General features: G+C 30.2%; 4 protein-coding genes across 5 annotated transcripts; 1 reads left to right on the forward strand and 3 right to left on the reverse strand.

The window, feature by feature from the left end:
• Positions 1 to 382: 382 nt before the first annotated feature.
• drn (doctor no) lies at positions 383 to 7,311 on the reverse strand. Of its 2 annotated transcripts, XM_070648021.1 has the most exons (6): positions 7,235 to 7,311; positions 6,938 to 7,002; positions 2,282 to 2,694; positions 1,941 to 2,132; positions 1,741 to 1,855; positions 383 to 1,676 (listed from the first exon to the last, which is right to left on the reverse strand). In XM_070648021.1, exons 3-6 carry the CDS (start codon positions 2,375 to 2,377, stop codon positions 1,528 to 1,530), a joined length of 552 nt encoding a protein of 183 aa, XP_070504122.1. In that variant the 5' UTR covers positions 2,378 to 2,694; positions 6,938 to 7,002; positions 7,235 to 7,311; the 3' UTR covers positions 383 to 1,527. The 2 variants fall into 2 exon arrangements, with proteins under 2 accessions (XP_070504122.1, XP_070504121.1); XM_070648020.1 differs by lacking the exons at positions 6,938 to 7,002; positions 7,235 to 7,311 and adding an exon at positions 5,086 to 5,494.
• A 63-nt stretch (positions 7,312 to 7,374) lies between these two features.
• eIF2Balpha (eukaryotic translation initiation factor 2B subunit alpha) lies at positions 7,375 to 8,706 on the forward strand. The gene is made up of 3 exons (XM_070648019.1): positions 7,375 to 7,556; positions 7,625 to 8,107; positions 8,313 to 8,706. The coding sequence occupies exons 1-3, from the start codon at positions 7,442 to 7,444 to the stop codon at positions 8,627 to 8,629; spliced, it is 915 nt and encodes a 304-aa protein (XP_070504120.1). The 5' UTR covers positions 7,375 to 7,441; the 3' UTR covers positions 8,630 to 8,706.
• LOC139096326 (acyl-CoA Delta(11) desaturase-like) lies at positions 8,641 to 14,510 on the reverse strand. The gene is made up of 9 exons (XM_070648018.1): positions 14,280 to 14,510; positions 10,101 to 10,282; positions 9,844 to 10,016; positions 9,650 to 9,781; positions 9,405 to 9,587; positions 9,293 to 9,345; positions 9,184 to 9,224; positions 9,056 to 9,122; positions 8,641 to 8,992 (listed from the first exon to the last, which is right to left on the reverse strand). Exons 1-9 carry the CDS (start codon positions 14,359 to 14,361, stop codon positions 8,751 to 8,753), a joined length of 1,155 nt encoding a protein of 384 aa, XP_070504119.1. The 5' UTR covers positions 14,362 to 14,510; the 3' UTR covers positions 8,641 to 8,750.
• A 2,086-nt stretch (positions 14,511 to 16,596) lies between these two features.
• On the reverse strand, positions 16,597 to 26,262 carry LOC139096372 (uncharacterized). The gene is made up of 23 exons (XM_070648073.1): positions 26,190 to 26,262; positions 24,611 to 24,799; positions 24,410 to 24,544; positions 24,092 to 24,119; positions 23,594 to 23,905; positions 23,451 to 23,523; positions 22,970 to 23,057; positions 22,685 to 22,907; positions 21,244 to 21,323; positions 20,418 to 20,587; positions 19,984 to 20,006; positions 19,880 to 19,906; positions 19,737 to 19,821; positions 19,631 to 19,642; positions 19,510 to 19,565; positions 19,315 to 19,446; positions 19,172 to 19,229; positions 19,017 to 19,104; positions 18,923 to 18,956; positions 18,809 to 18,861; positions 17,331 to 17,438; positions 17,095 to 17,264; positions 16,597 to 16,961 (listed from the first exon to the last, which is right to left on the reverse strand). Exons 1-23 carry the CDS (start codon positions 26,260 to 26,262, stop codon positions 16,896 to 16,898), a joined length of 2,283 nt encoding a protein of 760 aa, XP_070504174.1. The 3' UTR covers positions 16,597 to 16,895.
• Between the last annotated feature and the right edge of the window lie 186 nt (positions 26,263 to 26,448).

Below are 26,448 nucleotides of genomic sequence, written 5' to 3' on the forward strand. Positions count from 1 at the left end.
AGGACGGTAATTGGATGACTTTTCAGCTGTATTCTTTTGAATTGACGATATATTGATGCTGCAACTCTTCACGAATTGCTTTTGATGACCGTAGACAGTCTTTAATAAAAAAACAAATATTATGTTGTTTCTGTCTGTAGATGTATGTTTATAAAGCTTTTACAAATACTTTTTTTATTGGAAATTTTGAAATGTCGTTTTTCTTTATGCTTTAGGCTAAACTCAAGTAGAATTAATAAATTATTATCGAAGGAAAAAGTGTTCTGAGTGAACACTCAAAATTGTGACTGTAAAATGGTCACAATTACGGTGCCAAGCAAAATACCTCTAAAATTTTCTAATGTTTAAAAAAAATTTAAAAACGAATTACAAACTATAAATGTACTTGACACAAGAAATCTATGTATTGTTTTCATTTACATTATTATATATTTATCTAACTCATGTTTTCATTCATCAACTCTAGCAGGCAATCATTATCCTCACTCGGAGTGACTTAATAGTAGATTTTAGAGGTAAAAAAAGGTAGAGAAAATCATTGACGTATACGTAAACTCTGCTTACGTAATCAGATAACGTACGTGAAAATACGTAAAGCAAATTTAGCGTACGTAATTTTTCCTTACGTACGTACGTTTTTCCCTTTGCACACAAAAGCACGTATGACAAATTTCAATGATTTTCTCTAAACTCTCCTCGATTCTACTTTAATAGTGAGACAGCAATCACACTGAGTACATTCACTCACAATTTTATCATTATCTGAGAAACACTAATTGCCTGCTAGGGTAATCCAAATATCAAATTATGTTTTATGATTTTTTTTTCATATAAAAAAAGAAAATTGAAACTTTTTCGCTAATTTCATAAGTTGTTAATATTTACTTACATATCCTCCCCCCACTTCAATTTTTTTTATATACGCGATTCGTTTTTTCTTCATCTCTTTTCTTTTTTTTTTAATACATAACACTTGTTCAAATTCAAAATTATTTCTAAACTTCATCCTTAACAAAAAAAAAGTGTTCAAATAATAGTAAAATAATGTTGTAAATTAATAATTATAGTAATGATAATAATAATGTACCCCAATAAATTGCATAATTTCCATTTTTTTTTTAAAAAAAAAGATTTTCAACGAACAAAAAAAAGAGCAAATAAGACTACGATGATTATGAAGTTAAAGAATCAGACACATTGGCTATGGTATGAATATCGTTTCCCTAAAAAATAATTCACTTCACGAAAAACAAAAAAAAAAAATAGGTGTGCATCTCAATATACTTTTCTTTTTTTCTCATATTCGTTCTCTCTCTTTTTTTCTTATTTCTTCTTTTCAAGCAAAAATTATTTTAGAAGGAAAGAAAAAATATAAAAAAATTTTGTATGGTTGCAAAATATAAACATGGCACAACGATAGCGCAAAACATAAGAGACAAAATAGGAGAGGAAAAAAGAACTATCGTCTGTTATTATTTTCTATTTGGAGTTACTGCTGAAAACTATTCAATTTAATTGAAAGAACGTTCAAATCTTTTGAATCTTTTCGCCAATAACGACCGGATTGTTTCGTCGAATTTCAGCTGCACCATGTTCTCGATAATCAAAACTGCATTCATGTTTGTCACTATATCGATGGATTGCACAATATAAGCCACCGCATCTACATTCAAATCCTAAAATAAAAATCATCATCATTAGTTTCAATTTCAAGTGTCAAAAAATAGTTTCTGGACTCACCTGTCAAGCCAACCTTCTTGCGACATGTAAAACATCTATTCTTTTTCTTTTTGGCATCCTTATCTCCATCGTCGTCTTGATTACTTGTTCCTGCACATTCTTCTGGGATTGATTTCTGTATAATTGCAAATTATGAGATTTTATTATATGTTTATGACAATTTCATACTCAAAAAAAAAAAAAAAGAAATGAAAACTTACATCTGCAGACTGATTATGAATTAAAACTGTTGGTTGTGCTGTGTTATGTTCAACGACGACATGTTTTGGTGTCGATTGTGATGATGCGGCAGTGCTTTGATTACTATTTTGTTGTTGTGTTGAATTATTTGCAGTACCTTGACTTGGCGTGCATGTACTAACTGGAGGTTGTTGTTTCTTTTTTAGTGCATCCTGAAATATTAAGTAAATAATAAATTCTTTAGAATTGAGTGTCATTGGTCGTCAGCTGTGACATATATTTTTGCTTGTCACAATCATCTTTGTTTCGAGGGATTTGAACCCATAAAATGAAATACCTTAATATAGGTAAATAAACTTACTTTAAAGCATACTGAACATAATCCATCTTGAGCTGGATTGCCATAAAATCCGCAGCCAGATCGGCACATGGTTTGCATATTTGATTCGCGTTCCATATTTGTTTATTTATATATTTTTTTGTTTTTTTAATGAATTTAATATTATTCTAAATATACTTGATGTATACTTTATATTGAGAGAATTATTATCTCTGATAAACACTCAACACAATTTTAAATGTCTTTTTTTTCTCCTTTTTTGTCTAAAAAGTTATGTCCAAAATAACACTTCTTCCTTTTCACTTCTATATTCGATGAAATATTTTTATGAATTATCAAGTTTTTACTATTATTGTTCTCATATCATCATTATTCTTCACCAACTACTTTTTTTTATTATGTTTATTTTGGTTACTGATGCTCTAATTTGATTTCTGTAAATAAACAAGACGATAATATATATATGAATATAGGAGTTATATAAATAAATAACGAAAATAGTTTTCTAAAAGTGTGCAACCATCAATTTTTTTTTTATATAATTTACTTCATTCTATTATAATCATCAAAAAGTATGCATATATACTGTGGTAATGAAAATAACCAAGTAAATAGATTAATCATGTCATTAAGGCGCATATTTGGCACGGATAGTGATTATTTTTACTTCAAGATCATGCAGCAAGTTTTTTTTTTGAATCTCATAGCTGTTTGGATTATTTTCTTTTGTCCACGTTTGAAGTATTGAAGCTTCAAGATCGAGCAAATTATTGTGCCTCAATAAATCATGTTAAGGACTGATTTAGACACTCAAAAATCCTCTTAGTAACTTAGGAACATTTATTATCCAGTTTTTAGAATTAAATTCAAAATTCCGTTAAGTATGTCGAACAGACAACAAGAATGCTCATGAGTATGCTCTCAAAATTGAGCATGTTCATGAGTATGGTCTCAAAATTGAGCAGGCTCAATTATATTGATTCAGTGTACATCCTGTTTAATGGTCATTTAGGTAAGTATGCTCATTGTCTGTCAGGGTACTAATCAGACCTCGAGGTCAACTTGAGAAGACTTTTCCGCATAAAATCCGAGTCTATTTCGAGCTCTGTTCCTAATTGAATATTAACAGCAACACAAACTTTTAAATGATTACAAAGCATATAAATCTCTTAATAATATAGCTAAATAGGTCAAGGAATTTTTTCTATAGTAATACAACATCATTAAGAAGCTTTCAGAATTCAACAATATTGCGAAATTAAATTGTATTATAGTCAATGTGGAAGTTTGTCTTAAGGAGATTATCTCAACGTTACGCATATTTTTTTTACTTCTGCACAAGGTTTCAGCAAAGTCATTTGAAAATTTGATTAAGAGCGTCTTCACAAGTGACGTGTATCCAATAAGAAAATATTAAATTCTTATCGTCACAATAAAACAATTAAAATAGTTCGTCAGTTCCTCTATTCTCAAACATTCGTCATTATTTGTCAATGACTTAAATTCACTTGCATTTAATAGACATAATACTTTTATGCAAAATATATCCGTTTCATTTCAACTCTTTTTTTTTTCTTCGCATTTTATCTAAAAAAAATCACAAACAATGGATAAGAAGATCATCACTTTTTTTTTGTATGTCTACACGAGCCAAACGCAAACAACACGAATTTCGCAAGCTTGTTTACGAATTCATGAATGTTTTGAATTTATATTTTATTTTTTCTTGTTAAGACGAAAATTCACTAATTAGTTGAAGAAAATTTGAGTCTAAAGCTCCACAAAATCCTATTTACTTCTCTTGATATTCTTAAAAACTTGACTTATGGACCCTAATTTTAAACATTTTTTTGCAAACAATATTGTTGAATGAAAAACATTAAATTATATTTAATTAATATAGAGACTGTTTCTGACGTAAACATCACACTATTAAGCATTTTGGAAATAACACAATAATAAATTTATGATAACTTATTTCACTTGCAAATGTTTTATTTCATGCTGAATCTCCCAACACATTGAAAAACGTGACGAAACTTCATTCGTATTTTTTTTTTCTCAGAAATTCAAATAAGTCATTGATTACGTACAATAAACGTGAAAAAGACGTAAAAGACAAAAACAAAAATATTTGTGTTTTGAGTGATAAAGGGGATTAGTCATCATCAGCATCATGAAATATGTATAAATTTTGGGGAAATTTCCTGATTGCTAGACTTAATTTCTTGGCAAAGGAAATAATTGAACGATTGAATGAGCAAAAGAAGCATTGCCTTCATAATTATATACATTTTAATTTCTTTTTCGAATATCTTCATCATTATTATTGCTACGCTAGTGTATTGGTTGATTTTTCGAAATAGTAACTGTAAAGTAGTGAATTTTATACACATATATTTATATATATATGTGAATGTATATCTACTGAGGAAACTAAAACAACCCAATGTTCATTTTCTTCTCTTCTTTCCTACGTGTTAGGTTTTTTTTAACATGTAGATAGATAGATATTAAAGACTTCATCTAAAATTATAAAGAAAAAAAAATCTCAATTTCAACATTCTTTTGTTTGGCTGTAGCAAAAAAACCTGACGAAATATTTGGGATATTTAGGACATTTCCTTAATATTTTTTGATTTATATTATAGATTATTAATAATTTTTTTTTGTTAATTCATGTGCCACAATAGACTTGTGCATGTGTTTCTTTATTGCGTCGAACTTTTTCATTTTAATGATGAAAAAAAAAAACTTTACTTTATGTTAACTTCGCAATACATTTTAAAGCGCAATTACGAAATTATGAATAAACGATGACTTACGTAAAAAAATAAATTAATCCTCGTATTTATTTTATTATTTTTGCCAATATTTGGGGCAGGTGATAAGATGAAGGTAGACTTTTTTAGCACTTTATATTTTTTTTGTCTTTGTTTATTCAGCTAGTACACAAAATTTTAATTTCTTTGTTTCCTCTATACAAAATGTATGAATCTTTTTTTTCTTTCATTTATGTAAGCAGCACATATATATATTTTTTTTTACTTTTTTTTTTTCAATCCACTTTAGAGCTCAAATTAAATGCTTTATTAATCCTTTAGTCTTGATAAAAATACACACACGTTAAATATCACACTTTTAAGATTATTTTAAAACGATTTCAAGTGACTTTTTAACCATTTATTTAATTATTTTATATCAAAAATATTTTTGCTCGATTTGAACTCTACTAGACGACTTTCAAAAGTAAAATGACTCTTTGTATGAAAAATTGTATAAAAATATTTCGAATCATCATCCTACTACTAATACATTTCTACGTATAGCATGTTGCATGCTATATACAAAACAATACTTTACGTGTAAAACATTCAGCATTTTGACTCGTGAGCGTTAGTTTACAACATTAAGGAGGAAAAATTGAACAATAAAAAATTTACATTGACTCATTTATTTAGTAAATGTAAAGAATGAGAATACAACAAAGAGACGACAATGAATTTTGCCTTTTCGTACGACTTATTTTATCTTCGAAGATTCTTTTTTTCGTGCTTAATTTACTTCCGCCAATTTTTCTTTTTGTCTTTTTCAAAATCCAATGACCTTGGCTAGTGTATATCTTTTAAAGTGTACCTTATCAAAGAAGTCTGCCCCATTAATAATAAGACGAAAACTTTCCTATACAAACGTATATGTGGAAAATTAGAGGAAGTAGAATACTTTTGTTTAAATACAAAAAATAAAAAATAAAAAAACTTTTGAGGGCATTGAATTGTAACGAATATAAAATGTAAGTCACTGGAGGCGTACGATTTTTGCCAGAGGCGCATTTCGGTTATTAAGTTCGCTCAAGGACGTTTAGTATGTAACACGATGAACCTTGATTGTTTTTCTAACGGAACTTTTTAGTTTGTAATGTCTATAAGTCGTCCCGGAAACACGTAGATTAATGGACCTTGATAAATTTACTATGCTTAGATAATCGTACAAAGTGAATAATTTAAACAAGTTTGAGTCGTCAAATTGTATGCTAATTAATGTAAAGCAGTCAATGAGAACTCATAAAGTACGCAAACGAAAAATATATTAATGATATTCCTTCACATATATATATTTATACATTATTCTAGAATTAAATCGTATTGAACTGAATTCATTCTTTAAATGAATACGTAAATGAAAATTTAAGTGATAAAAATAAATAAACGAAAGTAAGTAATATAAAATCATTAAACGATCACATGATAATCATAAGACGTTGCATTTAACAATATTATATATTTTTCTTCAAAGCTTAAATGTTTCCTTTTTGTACGAAATACTCAATATTTTTTTCAAAAGCATGAATCAGATGATTATTGGTACAAACACACATCTTCTATTTATCTATCTATCATCTAGCCAATGCCAAGTTTTTGAAGAAAAAAAAATAGAAAGAACCCCAAGATGTTTATTATTATTGATAAAATATGACGTTCGAGTTTACGTTATCAACATTTCAAGCATAATGCTAGACTATCGAATTTTTGTGGGTTTTTATCAACAGCCTATGAGATTGCTGATAATCATTGTATTTTACTAATAATCTCTACTTCATTAATTAATTTTAAAATTGATGGATAATTATGGATGGTTTAAAATTGATGAAAAATAATAAAGAAAAAGCTTACTCACCATACAAGAACGATTATTTAAAAAATATATATTGATATTGCACTTAATTTCCGTGATTTGAAGAGCTGGAAATGGGAAAAATAGAGAAAATATTTTTCTTTATTATTATTATTGTTAAATCTTCTTCAATGTGTGTGAACTTTTTTTTACATTTTCAGTCGTCACTGTACTTGACTGTATTTGATTTTTAAAGAAATGGCGATTGATTTGAAATTGAATTTTTTCAACTTTTATATACACTTTTTATAGCCAACTTTGTTTTTTCGAAACTTTTTCGTCATAAACTTTAATATTTACCTGTTTTACACCTTTTAATATGCCTGTATTATAATTAACTTTTAATTTTTTTTTGTGAGCTGTAAAATCAGAAGAGAATTGAACAGAACAATTTTATATTTTTCTTACGGAATCGATTCGCGTAGTTTCACATCCCATTTTGAACTTTTTTTGAACTTCGACTGATGAAATAAGAAAGTAACATTTAATTTATAAAATTAAGTTAATATGGATGATGAATCGATTATTAATAATTTTTTAAACATTGTTGATAATGATAAGGATATATCAAATGGAATCGCTGCCATCAAAACGCTTCTCTTGGTCTTGGAAAAGTCAAACTGTAAGATCCAGCAAAAAAATTTTGTCAATTTTACCGAAAATAATACTTTTATTTACATTTCTCTTTAGTCTGCACGATTCAAGAATTGGTGAATACAATCAAGTCGGCAATCGGTGTCCTGAAGAAAAGCGGTAGACCAATTACATCAATTGCTAGTTCCTGTGAGCTGTTCATGTGTTTCATCTTGACTATATCATCTCCAAAAGTAGATAGATTTACGATGGACGAAGTTAAGAAAATTATGACGAATAGAGGACAGACATTCCTAAAGAAGCTGTTATGTAGCCGAGATGTAATTGCTAGACATGCTGTTGATTTCATTACTGATGGCTGTAGAATTTTAACAATTGGCAAATCTCGTGTCGTTTATGAGGCATTGAAAGCAGCAGCAGCACAGAACAAACACTTTAATGTCTTTGTCACAATGAGTTCCATTGACAATGAAGGCTTCCAAATGGTCGAAGATCTGAAAAAGCTCAATATAGATTCGACTCTCATACTCGATGCTTCTATTGGCTACATAATGGAAAGCATTGATTTTGTGTTTTGTGGTAAGTAAAGATTGATTTTTCCTTCTTGAAGCTTCCGACATGGTATGCGGCAGACTTTTCTAGTTGTTTACGATTTTTATTCAAGTATAATTACCTTGAAGGTCAAGAAATGCCTATTTGAATTTCACAACATGCTTTAGATCAAAGATCACTTATTGAATGATCCAACACTAATTAATAATAATTTCTTTAATAATTCAAACAGGTGCCGAAGGAGTAATGGAATCTGGAGGAATAATAAATCGAATTGGAACATACACAACGGCCTTATGTGCAAAGGAAATGAGCAAACCATTTTATGTGCTGACAGAAAGTTTCAAATTTTCACGTCTATATCCATTGAATCAAAAAGATATACCGAACAATTACAATTATATTCAAAAAATTAGTGATGGAAGTAACTCAAGAAATGCACATCCTCTTGTTGACTATACACCTCCACTCTTTATTACATTAATTTTTACTGATTTGGGAATTTTAACACCTAGTGCTGTTAGTGATGAATTAATCAAGTTATATTAAAAATGCATTGATAATTTTATAAAAAAGAGGTTTTTATAATCCAAAATAAAACTATAAAGATCATATTAAAAATCATATGTACACTTGTTTTCTCCCATACCAAAAATTATTTTAATTAAATTTATTCATAATGCTTATGCTTGATATCAACTCCAGCTAAATCTTCTTTAGCCATATCTCCATCACCCCATCCCCAGAAATGATCCAAGTCTCTTTCGCCTTCATTATTATTCTTAAGTTCCTCCTGGAAATTAGGATTCTTCTTTCTTGCTTCAATGCTGTATGGATGTGATCCATCACCAGTTCTTAATACACGAGCTTTAATGACTTCGTCTGGAACAATTTTCAAATCAGTTGCCCAGCCTAGATATTAAGCAGAAATTAGTAATTTTGTTGAAATTTTTCGTAATTTATTAAAATATTTACCAAGCCATGCAAAGAAGTCAATGAAGATGCATGAGAAATTGGTGAAGTAATCTCCTCTTTCGCCAGTCTGTAAAGCATAACATTTTAATTAATATTATGAATCATTGAGTATAATGACATTACTATACCTTATAATCCCATGGGAAAGCGTGGTGGAAGTTATGCCATCCTGGAAAGAAATTGGAAATTGTCAATAAGTATGTTGGACATAGACATAAAGGTAAAGATCAAACTTACCTTCTCCAAAAGCAAGGAATCCGAAAAGTGGACTGTCTCTTGATGAATTATTTCTGTAATTTAAATATTAGTCAGATAATATTAAGGATGTTGCATAACCTAAATTGCTTACTTGTCATATGGACGGTTTCCAACAATGTGAGCGAATGAGTTAATGCTCCAATTTACATGAAGGCCCAAGATGTAACGAAGCATATTCAAGTAATATGCGCACATGAAGTCTTCACCCCAAGCATAGTAGCAAATACAAATTGGTCCAATGAATGCAACGATCCATGATGCTGGCATGTAAATTCTGTTAAAATTAGGAAATTTCGTTAATTTTTAAGCAGTTTAAAGGTATAAAGGTAGTCATACTTTTTGTGGAAGAGCAAGAACTTGTCATTTTCCAAATCACTCATGTCAACTTTCTTTCCGAATGTGGTGACATCAGGATGTTTTCTAATAAACAGCCATCCCATATGTGAGAAGAAGAATCCTCTAGTGGAACTATAGAATAATTAAATTTTAGAATTGCTAGATCATTAAAACTCAATAGAGGATGAAATTACTTGTGTGGATCTGCATTTGTGTCTGTGAACTTATGATGGACTCGATGATCACGCACCCATTTGATGATGTCTTCTTGAGCCGATAGAGTTTGAAGGAAGATTAAGAAATATCTTAATGGTGAATTAGCTCTGTAGGATTTATGTGTAAAATATCTATGACTTCCAGCAGTTACCTATATTATTATTATATTGTAAAGATGATTAAATTTTAAGTTATAGCTTTATAAAAAGAAATTTCATAACAACAAAATACTTACGCCAAAGCCAGATCCAAGGAGAATTATAAATTGGAATAGATACGTTTGCCAACAGCTTGGCATATTAAAAAACGCTTGTATTCCAGCAATGTGAAGATATATCAGTACGGCTGTATTCAAAGGTTTTATGTCCCTCCACGTCCATGTCCATTCCACTTGACCTTCGCCTAAGTTTGGTACGTCTGTGAATGAATAAAGCATATGAATAATGACTTTAAATCTATTTATACTTTTTGTTTCTTGTATTCATGTGTTGGTTGAGGTATGGCACGTGAACAATCTTGCACTTTAGGATATATACGCGCGTAGAAATGGTAAAAAGTGAACTTTTGATCACAAAAATTAAATATTTATGAACATTTAGCAATAAAAACTTTATTATTTGTATTTATTTTATTGCACATTGCATATGCAATTTCGGACGATGAGCTTTACATTATAGTTAGATATCTTCATTGCAATCGTCACCTCAGATCATAAATAAATTTTCACTTTAAAACACAAACAATTATTGAGTGTATGACCTTCTGTGAAATGTGTTGTGCAATTCTGTGTGACATGACTAACAGGCAAGGACTTAATAATAGCATCAAGAAATTGAATTGTTCAATAATATTAATAGCTTCGGCATACATCGACACTATAGCAGCATGTACTGCAATTGCAATTAGTAAAAGTATCCTTAGTTGCTTAACAGCAAGCAATTTTTGACAGGTGGTCGATTATGACACTTGTTGTGATTGAGGTTTGTACATTCATAAAAAAAGTCTTAAATGTACGTACGCAGATTGTTATAAGATCTTAGGTAACAACAAAATTACCAAAAAAAATTCAATGTTACCGAAAAAAAATAGAGATTTTAAATGCGCACATAAATGTTAGTTACGATGTAATAGTAGTGGATTGAAATAACTTTTTTTTCGGCGGTAAGCACACATGACAAATCTCTGAATAAGCGAAAGAGTAAGTACTTTACAAAAAAGAAATACTCATTTAATGCAACATTTCGTCATTATATCATAGGCCAGTGTTGAGTAACCTTTGTGATTCGGCACATCTTGGCAGTAAGCCATGACCAAAACCGCACACGGCATGATGTCCATGGCATTTTCATGAATCTCATGGATTTTATGATAAAATTTCGGAAACACACGAATGTGTCACGACACACAGGTTGCGCACCACTGTCACAGGCAGACAATTCATTGTGTTATGAAATCCACTTTTTTGGTTCAAATTTAAGATTAAATAATGGAAAATACAAATCGCAAACATTAATTAATAATGTTTAATCATAAAACTCTCGAAAAATTGTTAATGAAATTATTAAAAACGTGATGCTGCTTACGTACATCCATCCATTCATGATAAGTGGATTTTTCATTCTTTGTATTAAAACTCGTGGTTTATTTACTGTTCTGCCATAGCAGTCTACCGTTTTTTTGTAAATAAATATGAATACTTCAATGCGGAACTTGAGAAAAGCTTTGATTGCTTTGTACTTAGTAGTCAAATGATAAGAGTTTAAAGATCAACTTAGGTAATAAATACAAGCCGCAGATGTGATCCATGAAAAAGGATTCTTAGCAACACTCTATTTCTTCTTATGTACATAATTATTTAGGCTTAGGGCTTTATCACAACCCGAGAGACATAAATGAAGAAGGCAGACAAATGATTGTCACTCAATAGTGGCATCCAAGTGGATGCCATTTCAAGCATCACAATCTTGGAGACTTTCCAAAAATCCAAGTGACTACAAGTGACTGTCAACATATAGCAGCCATTTGGATGGCACAGGAAGACGATTTCCTTTTGGTGTTAATGAAAGAGCATTAACAAAGCCTTCTTCGTTTATGTCGCTCGGGCAAAAACTCTTATAAATATGCTAATTAAAGGTGTTTATGGCAAAACAAACAAAACAAACATTGCAAATGCACGCAAATAAAAGTTGTTGCCGAAATACTTATGTCTGCCATGATGATGCTGTGTTAATTTAATATGAGCAATTATTACACATTTCATCCATACTTAATTATTTTGAAAGGTAAACTTTCAGCAAAACAACAATAAGAAGATAAATGACTTAGAGATTTAATGTCGACGTACTTTGGGTTTTTCCATCAAATTAAAAGAATTACAGGAAAGCAAAAAAAAGTTGCTACGCTTCCGAAATTAGAAGTTCCGAAATATTTGGTGATTTTTTATTAATCCTTAGTAATTTTTACTTTAAGAGCTACAAGTACGTCAGCAATGATCAAGCGATTTTTGCGTCTCATTAATTCTTAAATGACTTTATTAAAGTCGAAGTTAAAAACCTCGATAAGCAGACTAATTAAAACATTAAGCTTCATTTGCCTAAGTGCTACTTCCAATTTAAGATTAAGCCTTTCAAAATGTGTCAAATTATTAAACTTTTAACTTTTGTTTTGATCAAAGTAACCTTCAAAATTAAAGAAAGCAAAACTGTTTTAACTCTAATAAGAAAGCTTTTTAATTGGACCATAACTTAATGTTAAATGTCTTTATAATTCAATCTGAGGAGGGTATGCGTTATTGTTTCGCTCTTCATTGATTTAATTGACCTTTTTAATTCTGCGTGAAACAATTAGCTTTAAAATAACACGGATTTTCAAAATATGAACAAATTATCTTTGTGTGAACAAGAAATACCAATTAACTAAACATTCATTTTGTGTTTTATGACTCACTACATATTTGAGAACACACGCCGTCTTTTTTAAATCAAACAAGATAATTTTTTAAAATAAATAATAAATCCGAGCGGCACAAATGAAGGAAACTGTATTTCCCATAAAATTCGAAATCAACTGTTACGGTGCCGTAAGGGCAACATGCGTACCTCACTGTTTTGTAATTGTAATTTAAAGCTTTAAAATGTCCAAAAACACGGATTGTATGAAAAAGGTTTGCGACATAAGTGCTCCTTCCAATTTAAGATTAAGCCTTTCAAAATCTGTCAAATTTTTAAACTTTCAACTTTTGTTTTGTTTTGAACTAACTTAATGTTAAATGATTATGAACAAATTATCTTTGTGTGAACAAGTGAATTACCAATTAACTAAACATTCATTTTGTGTTTTATGGCTCACTGACACTTTTGTGGTATTTGAGAACACACGCCGTCTTGTCTTTAAAGCTCAAAAAAGATAATTTTTATAAAATAAATAATAAATCCGAGCGGCACAAATTAAGGAAACTGTATAATTTCCATAAAATGAGTCGAAATCAACTGTTACGGTGCCGTAAGGGCAACATCGTGCCTCACTGTTTTGTAATTGTAAATGTAATTTAAATACGGTGACGTAGCAGTATCCTAGCGGACAGATTGTGCTGTTCATTGAAGATTAACTCGTAAATAATGTCCATAAAATATTGAAGCTTATTCAAGATCTATTGTAATTATAAAAATGAAATAGAATGAGGACACATCTTCCTAACTAGACAATTGTTGATGATCTTATGCATAAACATCTTATGAAATCAACACCTTGGATAAGAATACCAAAACATTTCGAAAAGCTAATTGGTTAAGAATGTATGACATATTTTTAAAAAACTAGCGAGAATCTGCAAAGTCCATAAGGAAGATAATACATGTATGACTTAAAATAGCAAAGTGTCAATTCTAAAACTAAACAAAATACTCAAATGTTTAAAGCCACTTATTGAAGATGCAGAATAAATTAGGTTTATATCGATTGACGTACATACATTGATTATATCATATAGGAAGGAAATCGTGAAATTAATAAAAGAAAATTTAATTTGGAAATTGACATGAGATGCTTATGATTTATGAAGTTTCACTGTGAATTGGTGGCAGCTTCAATTTAGAAAGTAATGAAAATTTAAAAAAAAAATGAGAAATGGAAATTATGAAAAAAAAAAAGAAATTTAATTGAAAATTGGAACTGAGAAAGAAATTAGTTTTGACTATTTTGAGTTCATCCGATGGGTTACGTTTATATAAAAACTGACTGTTTATGCTTTGTTCATGCACAGTGTCCTTGGATGTAATTGTTTATTTTCCGGTCTAGAAAAATCCAAAATGGACATGAAAGTACTTCTTTTGTCCAAAATGGACATCGAAAGCTCTTGATTGTTATATCCTGTCGATGCTTTTCACTTGTTGATAATTCCACTGTATATCCTTACCATGTTCAGTTTTCTCTTTCTTGACTGTATTACAGGTCCCACTGCTACTGGTACCAGCTTCACTCATGGAATTTGGTGCCATGACTTTATTTATTTTAAAATAATTACTTTTATTTTCACTAAAAAATATTTTTTTGAATGTATGACTACTGGCTAACTACCGAATAGCCAAAAAAAATTAGTTAAACACGTCTGCTATGGTCCACGATCAGACTCCGAATGATACTTCATAAAAACTTCTTCGATTTGCTTCGCGAACAAATTTTAGGTAAATACTCTTTCTGTAATGTCTATTATTTTTTTTTCATACTTACTTACTGCCAGGCAGTGTTGGGCAATTCATAACGTCGATGGATTAACATTTGTGAGCAAAAAATATCCGAAATATAATTTTTTTGGCTGTGGTAAATCGAATGGTACATTTATGTTTGTGTAGTGTAAGACAACAAAATTTGTGTTCTCATGTGTATCAAAAATAATTTGGCTACGCGGACATTGGAATGAGAGAATCACACAAATCACCTGTTGATCTTTAGACCATTCTTCTATTTTTCTAGTGCATCTTGGTATTGATTGACACAGTATCATGACAATGCATTTTCAATGGTAAATGCCAATGCAGAAAAATACCCTTTATTAAGTCTTGCATCACATCACAGTACATCATGAAAGTATTCAATAAAAAATCATTATGATGCACATCTGAAAAGCTAGTAACAATTTGATCAGATGCTGTGATCAATGAAAGCGCATAAAAATTATTATTAATCATATATTTTCCGTCATTCGTAGCTTTATTTGTTGTTCGTGTGTCCGAACAAATGGTTTTTAAGGAAACTTTCTCTTTTTTACAGTATGTCGAAACTCTTATAAATAATTACTACCGTACAATATCACTTATTTTAGTAAAATTTAGTTGGATCCACTAAATAACGTATATCATTGTACAAATTTGTCATGGATACGTTGAATTATGCATTGAGAATCGAATTTCAATGTAACGGTCATTCAAGATTCAAAATGTATCTGAAGTTCAAAATTCAAAAGTGGTGTTCAAAGTTTGAACTTTGTAATTTATTAAAACAAAAGAATTAATTTTCCAAGAAAAATTCAGTTTAGTATAGAAACTCAAGGAAAAAACATCTGCAGGACCTATAAATCGATATCTTCACATCAGACTTACGGATAAGAACATTATTAAAGATTAAGATAAATCACGATGCACTTTTCTGGCAGATTATTAACAATTTTTCTAAGGTAAGTAAACGACTTTATTATTCTTATCAGCCATGCTTTCTGAAGGGGTTATCCAGAAATATTTTAAGGATGAGGAAAGAATTGATTTGAAAAACCCCAGTAAATTGAAAATTTCGTACAAATAGAAGGGGGAATCCGACCCCAAAAATTGAACACGCCTCTCTTTAAAGTCATTACACAGACAAACGTATAAGATACGATACGTAATATTTATGGGAAAATCCGATAAAATTCAAATCATATTGTAAATTGACTGTAAAAACGTGGCTTAATTAATGGATAAATTATGACTTGGGATGAACAAATTACTTCTTTAGAAAAAAGTTTGAAATTATAGAAAAAAAGATTCAAGGTTAAAGTGTTCTACAAAGAGGTATGTACAGATGTTTGTGTAATATTATCATCGGGTTATGTACATATTACAAGAGGAAATCATCAAAATGCTCAATACAAGCCGAAAAGTGAATCATGCTTCCATACTGTCTGCTTTGTTTGATTCATAAAAATAAAGAGTGGTTATCATTTTTTGATCAGGAAAACGACTTCCATTAAAAAGCAAAAGTTTCGTACATAACACCTGAAAAAAAATGATTTACGCGTGTAACAATTGCAAATTTTATGTTAAGAGTATCAAAAAGAAAATAAAATAATTTGAAATAATCAATGGAAATGAGTAAACGTGCAAGCTCATGTGTATAGTGAAAATCCAAAGCAATTACCAAAAAAACACTTTGGTTGCCTCATGATTTAATGACCTTCATAGTGGTTGCTTTTTTGCGTCTTACCCGATCAGCACAATGTATTGGCTAGAGCACCGCTATGACGCAATATTACAAGTAAGATGATAAGCTGCCTTTATGACACCGTGACGGATGATTTCGAACATTTTCTTGGGTGGATCGATGGTTCGTCAAAATGTGTGGTTCGGGATTTTGGTGGAGAAATGTAAATAATGTAAAAGTTCAACAAGTTATTACACAAGGATACTTTCGCCTAAATTTGTCACAAATATGATAGGTATCGATAGGACACAAAATATTACATCTACACAATCTGCAAATCAGGTTTGAATATGATTGTTTATTAGCTAATAAATAAAAAAAATTGCGATTTTTTGTCTTGAGCAATTAATTTTTTTTGTGGACCGTCACAAATACACTGAGACACCAAAATAATGATCGTGGCATTGAGTGTAAGTATTTCTTATTCGAAAGTTATGTTGTAAAATCTAATACACTATATTCATGCAAGCAACATTGTTGTGTCACTGATGACGATGATTCCGAAAAAGATGTTTTGATGTTGTATAAAAAATTATTTTATATAAAGAAATTTTTGAACATAATTGCTTTAATGAGGCTAGTCTTCTGACCGATTGCTTATAACTACATCCTTTCTATCGTCTTCCGTCATTTCTGCGTCATCCTGTAAAGGCAAAAGGTTTAGAGAAATGTCAAATAAAATTTTAAATGCAAAAATTCTTTAAACTTAATGGCAGCAGTCTTTAAACTTCTACTAAAGAACTGACAGCCAATTAAGAAGTATAAATCATTCTTACCCATCCCCAGAACATATCATGATCCTTCTTTGTTGTAAGATTATTATTGTCTAAAACTTTCTCAACATCTTCCTTTGCCATTTTTGAGTATTTGTGAGATCCATCGCCACTACGTAAAACACGTGCACGTATCATATCATCTGAAGCTGATTTCAAGTCATGGGCAAGACCTTAAAATTTTTTGAAAAATGAAATAATCAAAGATGTAATTTCAATGAAATTTTTCAAATGCATACCAAGTTTAGAAAAAAGATCAATGAATAATGTTGATAGATTGAACCAATATGATTTCGTTTCGGATGTACGATAATCCCATGGGAAAATGTGGTGATAGTTGTGAAAGCCTATAAAATAAGAAGAAATTAAATTTATTGATTTTTTGTTGATCCAATTACTTTTATCAATCATATAAGCTTATTTACATAATTATAAAGAGTGCCAAAAACAAATATTGTAGGATTTGTAATGACAATCCGCAATTTTTTGGAATAAGAAGATAATTTCGAAAGTTATCTTTGGTATGGTCAAGGCTATCTAATACTATACACAGATATTCTTCAAGCAGATTAATTATAAAAACACGCGTAAATAATTTTGCATCCGAAAACAAATATGAATAATGACTTTTATCAATGTAGTAAGGAGCTGTCCACTTATTACGTAACTTGAATTATCAATCCTCCCACCCTACTTAACATTAATTCCATATAAAAACAATTTCAGTGATTGAGGCGTATCAATTCTGAACGACTTGCCTCTCTCAATTAAGAGCGTTACGTAATAATTGAACAGCCGCAAGTTGATTCTTGTTTTGTCATCACACTATCATAAAATGGCAATAATATTAAATTCCTGCAGACTATTTGAACTTTTATTTTTTTTTCTGATTTGAATAAATTCTTATAAGATCAAAAGGAATGTAGCCTCTGACAAATTGATTGTCATAATAACTTGGAACTCGAAGTCGATTTGAATTGTGTATGGAGTTCAGTCGGCTTTTTCATACAAATTTCGACTAGATCTTAAGATTTGCAATATCTTGATCGAATTTGGTTTAAATTTATCTAAATTTTTTAAATTCATTGTTTCTAAAAATAACATTTATAGCGATGATAATTAATTCAATTAAAAACATTAAGTTAATTGAAATGTAACTAACCGAGTTACTTAATTAAACATAGAATACCGGCGTAGAATACCAACGATAAAGCCAGTTTCAGAAGACATCTAAGTAATGCCATGGATAACAGTTGATCTGTACGACCAGCGAATTAAGTATTTCTTTAGATCTTATATTGCACTTTGGTCCGGAAGTATAAAATGTGATTTTTGTGAATATCAATTTCAGCCTTAAATTTTATCTCGTTTTCATTAATTTGTCCTTTAAAATCATGTTTTTCTGAGTTTTAGACCCAAAAAGTGATACGTAATGCCAAAATTTAAAATCCTCAAAATCTATTTCATTAATTCGCATACTATGGCATCATTTGAAATTTTTAACAATGCGTAACATATACCGAACAAGAAAATGTCATTTCTGACCGGTTCTGACCAATACCAATAACAAATACTCAAGTGCGTAAGTTAAAAATAACTAAAATCTCATAAATATTAACGATTTAATAAATTTCAATAGTATGACTGTGCAATAAAAAGCTTATTTTATGAATAAAAGCTTTTTGTTACAGAGCTTTATATTATTCATAGATCTTACCCTCTCCGAGAGCTAGCCATGCAACTAACAATGAATCTGATGCTGATATATCTCTGAAAAATATGATTGCTATGGTCATATATCACAAATTACTATAATGAATGTTTAACTTACTTTTCGTATGGACGTTTTCCCCAATAATGCGCACCTAAAATAGAATCAGAATATTTAGCTATGTCTTTTGATGAATATCATTTAATATTATTACCTGAATTAACTAGCCATACACAATGAAGACCTAATGTATAACGTAGAATATTAAAGCACGTTGCTCTCCACCAATCCTCGCCGAAAGACTTTGGATTAAGAATAATGATTGAAAGATGAAATTATCTAGCTTTACATTTTGGATAAACAACTTACCATGGTTATTAAAATTGGAATAACCAAAGAAAAGAGAATTGATGCAGCCGTGTAAATTCTATAATATAAAAGTTTTGGATATATCAAGACGTCAATAATTGTTAATAACTTAATGACCGTTTCGGTTCAATAATTTGACTTACTTCCTTTGGAATTGAATAACTTTATCACCCTCAAGGTCACTCATGTCAATCTTCTTTCCATATTTACCAACATCTGGATGTTTCGCGCAGCACAGCCAGCCCATATGAGCGAAGAAGAATCCACGGTTTGAGCTGGAAGTTATAGGAAATTGACATTTTAGAGATAAATTTTGATAAATTTAATGCAATGCTTACTTATGTGGATCTGCATTTGTATCTGTATATTTATGATGTACTCTGTGATCACGAACCTGAAAAGTAATCATGAGTTTAAATTGGATGCATTGCTATTTTCAGTGGATGATAAGACACTTACCCATCGATAGATCTACAAAAAGAGATAAAAGAACATATAAGGTGTCATTATAGTGGATACATAACAAGTTTCATATCAAAACATGACGAATCAATAAAATACATACCGGTTCCTGTCCTGCCATTGTTTGAAAATATATAAGGAGATATCGCAAAAATTTGCTGGCTTTATAGCTTTTGTGTGTGAAAAGTCTATAAAAAATTTAGTAATTAAAATATTGTTATTACGATATAAATTTCATCAAGTTACCTATGACTTCCAACTGTTGTTCCAAAACTGTTTTTAAATAATAAGAAGAACGATTTGCAAGTTAAATTTGGTGATTAAGAAATTGATAATGTTTATTTTCTTACCCAATGCCTCCAGTTAGAAGTATCTAAAATATCACAAATAGATTAAAAATCAAGAATTATTATTTATTTCATTTTAGAGCTTCTCAAACTATGCCTTACGATACACAAGTGTCCATAAATTAGTATTAGAGATATGATTTACTGTGATTCATTCGAAAAAGTTTGAGAAGCGCAGACCCTTATTGTAATGCAAAATCTTCTCTAACACTAACTATCCCGAGCGACTCAAATGATGAAGTCTTCGTCCATAGCTTTTATCTCCGACAAAGTTCTTTTTCTAGCACTAAATGGAAGTAAATTCTGTTTGGCAGCCAAAATTATGCAATATGACTATGTCATTTGTGTCGCTCGGGTTTAAAACTTGTTTCTTTGCAAAATATTCAAATTTCGTTTTTTGAACTTAAAAGGAAATGTTAATTGATGTTAATATTCACCTGATAAACGTATGTCGTCCATAATTTAGGAAGATAGAAAAATGAAGTTATTGTGAATGTGTGCATAATGATAAATGCTATAATATTTCTCCATCTAAGTTTAATTTTGTAATCTGGGTCCGGGATTGCTGCCGGCCTTTCTATCTCAAAATGTCCATTTCCATTTAATCCTTGAAAATAATCAATCATTGTGAAATTAAATTAGCATATGATTTCTCCAGTCAATAAAAATTTATGCACATTTTGTGGATAAACATGTGACAATGGCAGTGAAGATGATAGTCCAAAAACTTGAATTTGGTCAATGCTTTCTTGTTTTTCGTCAACATAAAATATTGAAACATCTTCTTGCTTTATGGCCAATGATCGCTAACCCGACCAACACAATTTGTGTTTGTGGGCTGGTAACTTGTGGCACTTAAGTGGCTGTCTGCTATATGACGTCAAATTGACAATTTCCATGTTAATTGTCATAGATATTGCCACTTGGATTGCATGGGGTCGCCATCTGGCTGCCATGAAGAACGTGTGCCGGTCGGGTACATATTATAAACAAGATGATTGCCGAAAAAATAAACCAGAACGACCAACAGTCAATAATCTGAGCGTTATTCAACAAAGAATTTATTAAGAAAATGCAAATGTATATCCTTCTGATATATACGAAAATCAGTTCTGTTTTATGAATACCGGAATGGCATTATCAGTGATGTCCTTAATGCAGTTTTTGTTTTCAAAATAAGAGTTAATGACGGAATCAAACGTTCAACATTTAGATTTTATGATCTAGTCATGGGCATCATTTAGGCATGATGATGAAACAAACTTGATTTCTTTTTAGTTTCTATTAAAATGTGAAATGATGAATCCGAAATTTTTGGATGTTGCATATATTTACATGTATACCTTGAATATCATTGATGAGATTTGAATTCAAAATCAATTTTTTCTTACTCTTTAGCACAATGTTGGGTAACCTGTGACAATATTTTTTGAAAATACAATGAATCGCATGCCGTGTGCGGTTTTGGTGGTGGCTTATCACTAAGGTGTGTCGCGAAAAATAAAAGGTTGCCCACCACTGCTTTAGCATAAATAGAACAAGTCACTTTTTGATTTGAAATTTGTCAATTTAGTTTGATGCAATTTCCTTCAGATTCACATGTTCCGAGCGGCACAGTGCGATGGACTGCATTTTTCACAAAATACTAGTCGATCAGTACAAATTGCTCATGACAGCCATTTGGTTGCTATGGCAAATTGTTGCATACTATATAATTTTCATACTAACTACCATAATAATAGCAACTTGGAATAAGGATGTCATGAAAAACTTGTGCCGATCGGGAATCAATCGTCATGGTACCATGGCAACTTTAAGAAATTTTCGCAACATTTGCGCCTACTGTTAATAGGACGACAATTTGCTAGGATAAATACGTTTTGCTGTTTGGATATTGCAAAAATGTTTATGCAAAATTTTAAGGTTCAGAAATTTCGCGCATTTTTTTAAAGAAAATCCTTAAATTGTGGCTTGAAACAAACTCTCACTGTTGCTATTTCAAATAAATTTATATGCTGTCTAGCTTTGCATATCTTATAAAAAGCTTTTGCCCTTTTTGAAAAATATCAAAACATCATATTATGATAATATTTAATTTTGGATGTTCTAGAGTTTTCTTTTGCATATTTAATTTCAAGGTCTCAAGGTACCATCTTTGTTCTTTCACTTTCATTAAGTATACAAAATTCCTTTCTTACCATTTTTCTCTTCCACTTTGATTTGAGTTTCTTTTTCTGTAATAAGTTCCATGACTTATTCTAAATTAAATGATACTGTGTCTCTTAAATTTTTATGGGCTGTTTCACGTGTGATCAGCAAAGCATACAAAAATATACTGTTGACAAGTTAGAAAAATCGAATCTCATCTAAACATGACTGGTCGAATCTGTTGTAAAAAAAACTGGTCTTAATCACGAAAAACAGGAAAATTTTTTGGGCAGAAGGTTTTATTTGCTAATTTCTTTCTTCCAATGTGAACAAGTTTAAAAATGAAACAAATGATTATGGTATGCATCTTCGGATGCATGGCATCTTTGGTAATATGATAATAAAATGTGGTAAAGATTTGAGGTCATTAGACACAACAAAATCAAATTTATGGTAAGTTCAAAAACGACAGTTTATAAACAATATAAAAAATTTGGAACCAGATGATGTTGCTTCTGAATGACAATTTTTGAAGGTTGTCTGATTGAGTTGCGATCAATCAAACTTCTTATGTGAAATATCGACACAGTTCTTGATGTCAGTCGTGATATCTGTATCAGTCCATCCCCAAAGACTGTTTGAAGCTTGAACATTGGAAGTCTCTAACTCAATTTCAGAAATTGCTGTTTCATTTGTGATTTCTCTTGATCCATCTCCAGTTCTCAAAGCACGTTTTTCTATTGTTTCTTTAGAAACTTCCTTAAGATCTGTTGCCCATCCTGAAAATATGACATTAAACCATTAATCGTTTGATATTTTTACTTTATTTTATCAAGTTTACCTATATATGCGAAAAAATCTAGAATTCCTAATGATAAGTTACACCAATATCTTGTTTTTTCAGCACATTTATAGTCGAATGGAAAGACCTTTAAAAATGTAAATCAGGGTAAAGGTTAGAGGAACAACAAATAAGTGTAATTAAAAATCATATTTACTAATAAGTATAATTTGTAAAGAACTTCCTTAAAGATTTGATTAAGAATGATATTTTTTGTTTAATTAGAGTTAGAAAAAAACTAAATAAGGACTGTAAATTTACATGAAGGGTCAACAACTTTAAAAGGGGAAAATAACTAATTAAGCCATAACAACACTACAGTTAGACAAATATAATTTGAATATAACAAGACAAGAGTTCAATTCAAATAAGAAAAAATTATCTCAATTTGAAGTTAGAAAACAAACTAAATATTTACATGAAGGGGTCAAAAATGTCAAAAAGATATCATTTATAAGCTCAATAGTAGAAAGTTACTTACGTGATGGTAATTGTGCCAACCTTCACCTAATCCAATTGTTCCAACTAGATAAGAGTCTGTACTTGAAATATTTCTACAAAATAAATAAAAACATTCATTATCACTTTTTATTGATTGATTCTCTTATCTAAATGATACTTTACTTGTCATATGGTCTAGTGCCCCAAAAATGCGCAACAGAATTAATACACCAAACAAGATTGAGTCCTAATATATAACGAAAGATGTGCCCATACCAGACAACATGAAATGATTCACCCATTAAGCATGTGATATAAATTGGAATAATAAATCCGAAAATTAATGCAAGTATGAAATAATATTTATGTTGAAACATAACAAGTGGGTCAGTTTCCAAATCACTCATGTCGATTTTCGCACCAAATTTTTTAACATCTGGATGCTTTTTGCACATTAACCAGCCTATATGTGAAAAGAAGAAGCCTCTTTGAGAACTGTAAATAGATATTAATTGGATGTTAATCATTTGCTTCATATATTCATAAACATATTATTTAATATGCTAACAGCATCAGTAGATTCTTAAAATCTGATTCATATTTTTATTACTATTCGCCATATGTGCTTTTCTAGTCTAGACGAAACTTAACATAAATATGAAAATAAATGGGAACTCTTACTTGTGTGGATCGGCATTTGTATCAGTGTCTGAAAAAAGTTTGTTAATTAGTTATCCTTATGCAGCTTGCTTTGATTTTGTAAGAGTCGTTCATAAATGATGTCAAATCTTAAAGATATTCTTAGTTTTGAAAAATTTTAGAGATCGGGACTGAGACCGGGACCAAGACCAAGACTCGAGACTCTTCGAAGTCTCGGCTCTATGCAAATCTCGAGATTCAGGCCAAGACTAATCTTGGTAAACATAAGAATACATAGGATTAAGGATAAGCAGAACAGTCTTTGATAGACAACATTTATGAACGACATCTACAATTTACATTTATGGTGCATTCGGTGATCTCGCGTCCAAGTATACATTGAATTTTGTACAGCCATTGTTTGCCAAATTAATAATAAAATTTGTAAGCTTCTATTGGCTTTATATGATCGATGCGTGTATAGTCTATGAGCACCTATGTTTAAAAATATTATGTCACAATTTCATCTTTTGATAAAGTGTGAATTAATTTAATTCATACCAACGGTTGTTCCAAATGCGCATAAAAATCCGCACACCCAGCCGAAAATTACAGATGAGAGCTTTTTTTCTAATGTAAATCCATAAATGGCTGCAATGTGCAAGTAAAGGAATATGAGCACATTCTTCCATACAATTTGTAGCTTGTAGTCATCGTCTTCGCTCCCATAAAGTGATGGACATTCTTTCTCTGCAGGATATTTTTCAATTAATTAATAGTGTAATTTTAAATCAGGTGAAGGCTCTAAAAGTTAATTAAATTACATGTCATAAGAATCAAATTATGACAAAGCATTGCTGAGAAAAACTCTTCTTAGCTTTATTGTTTTGAATACAAGATATTTATATTTAAAAGCAATCAAATGGAAACGAGTTGTTTTTTACTAATTTGTGCTTGAAATTGATTTACGAATTAACAAATGCTTTTTATTCCTAAAAGCACACATGGACACACATGTGTCAAATTATGAAAATAACAAAAGAAACATTAAAAACTGTAAATTAACACCAGATTCATTAAATTATTATGAACAGACACTAAAGTTTGACTGAATATATTTTGAATAACGATACATAGTTGAATGTCTCAATATGTTAATGTGAAGACTTCAATGATACATGAAAATGCAAATCATGAACTAGATGTGATATGGTAAATCTTCACTCGTTAATCAAAGCTTTATCAAACGAAAACCTCACTTAAACAACTATTAGACTAGATCAGTGTTGTTGCAAACTTTTTGAGTTTTGAACTCCAGCCACGGAAGTTTAGCACACCTAAGAAATTGTCGTACAGAACAATGGATTGACGTTTAGAACACAATTGACGTCTAGGACCTATAGATTTAAGAATTATTGTTAAGTTTATAGCGCTTTACTACGTTGTCGCTCGTTGAAATGATATAGTATATATAGAACAAGGTTGAGGTATGATTTATTATATATAGGATATTATCGTATAGTTCAAGGTTGACTTAGATTAGCAAATCTTTTGCGACACACTATTTCATAACTAATATATTTCACGGCACCAATAAATTCAATATTCACAAAAATTATGCTAAATTAGCAACATTTCAATATGTGCTGATCGGGTTAATAACATTAGACCGAAATATTGAAAATATAACTAAAGTTTTGGGAATTAAGTCTTTTTAGTAAAGATATGAAATTTTTTTCGTGGTACATCTGAGCTTGTTCTACGGCCCACAGTTTGGACAACACTGGCATACACTGACATACACTATCACTGAGTTGAATTACGAAAACTTATTAAATAACAGTGAAATTCTTGAATTGAAAAACACATTCACTTTCATTTGAATATTTTCCTTGAAAATTAAAATATTTCTAATGAATTTTTTGATTGGAACCAAAATATCTTAATGATGTCTCTCGATTAAAATCAATATTTCTCAAGAGTTTTTTAGTGTTTTGTTGTTTAACATTTTAATTATAAGAAGATTATGACAAATTTTAAAACTCAGCTTAGATTTCAGACACAAGTTAATACGAAGCTTTATCTGGTTTTTGATTCTTGTCATTTCATTATATTTAGGTATGTCACAGTATATCATTACTTTTATCGCCCAACTTTTCATTATTATTGGAATCTAATTTATCCTTTTTTGGATAGGAAACCTTAGGAACCATTTCTTATCACTTTGATCTGAACGCGACAAAATCTGAAATAAAACTAAAATTCCTAAAAATTTAGGTCCAAGCATTGTTTAAGGTTTTAAATAATTAAACAAACAAGGTATTTCATAAATTTAATTAACATTGTTAGCGCCAATACAAAAATTGGAAAGAAGCTAGAAAAGTTAATTAATGAATTCA

The sequence above is a fragment of the Chironomus tepperi genome, unplaced genomic scaffold (genome assembly GCF_022539635.2).
Source record: "Chironomus tepperi strain 1889 unplaced genomic scaffold, CSIRO-AGI_Ctep_v1 contig_386, whole genome shotgun sequence".
Taxonomy (NCBI): Eukaryota; Metazoa; Arthropoda; class Insecta; order Diptera; family Chironomidae; genus Chironomus; species Chironomus tepperi.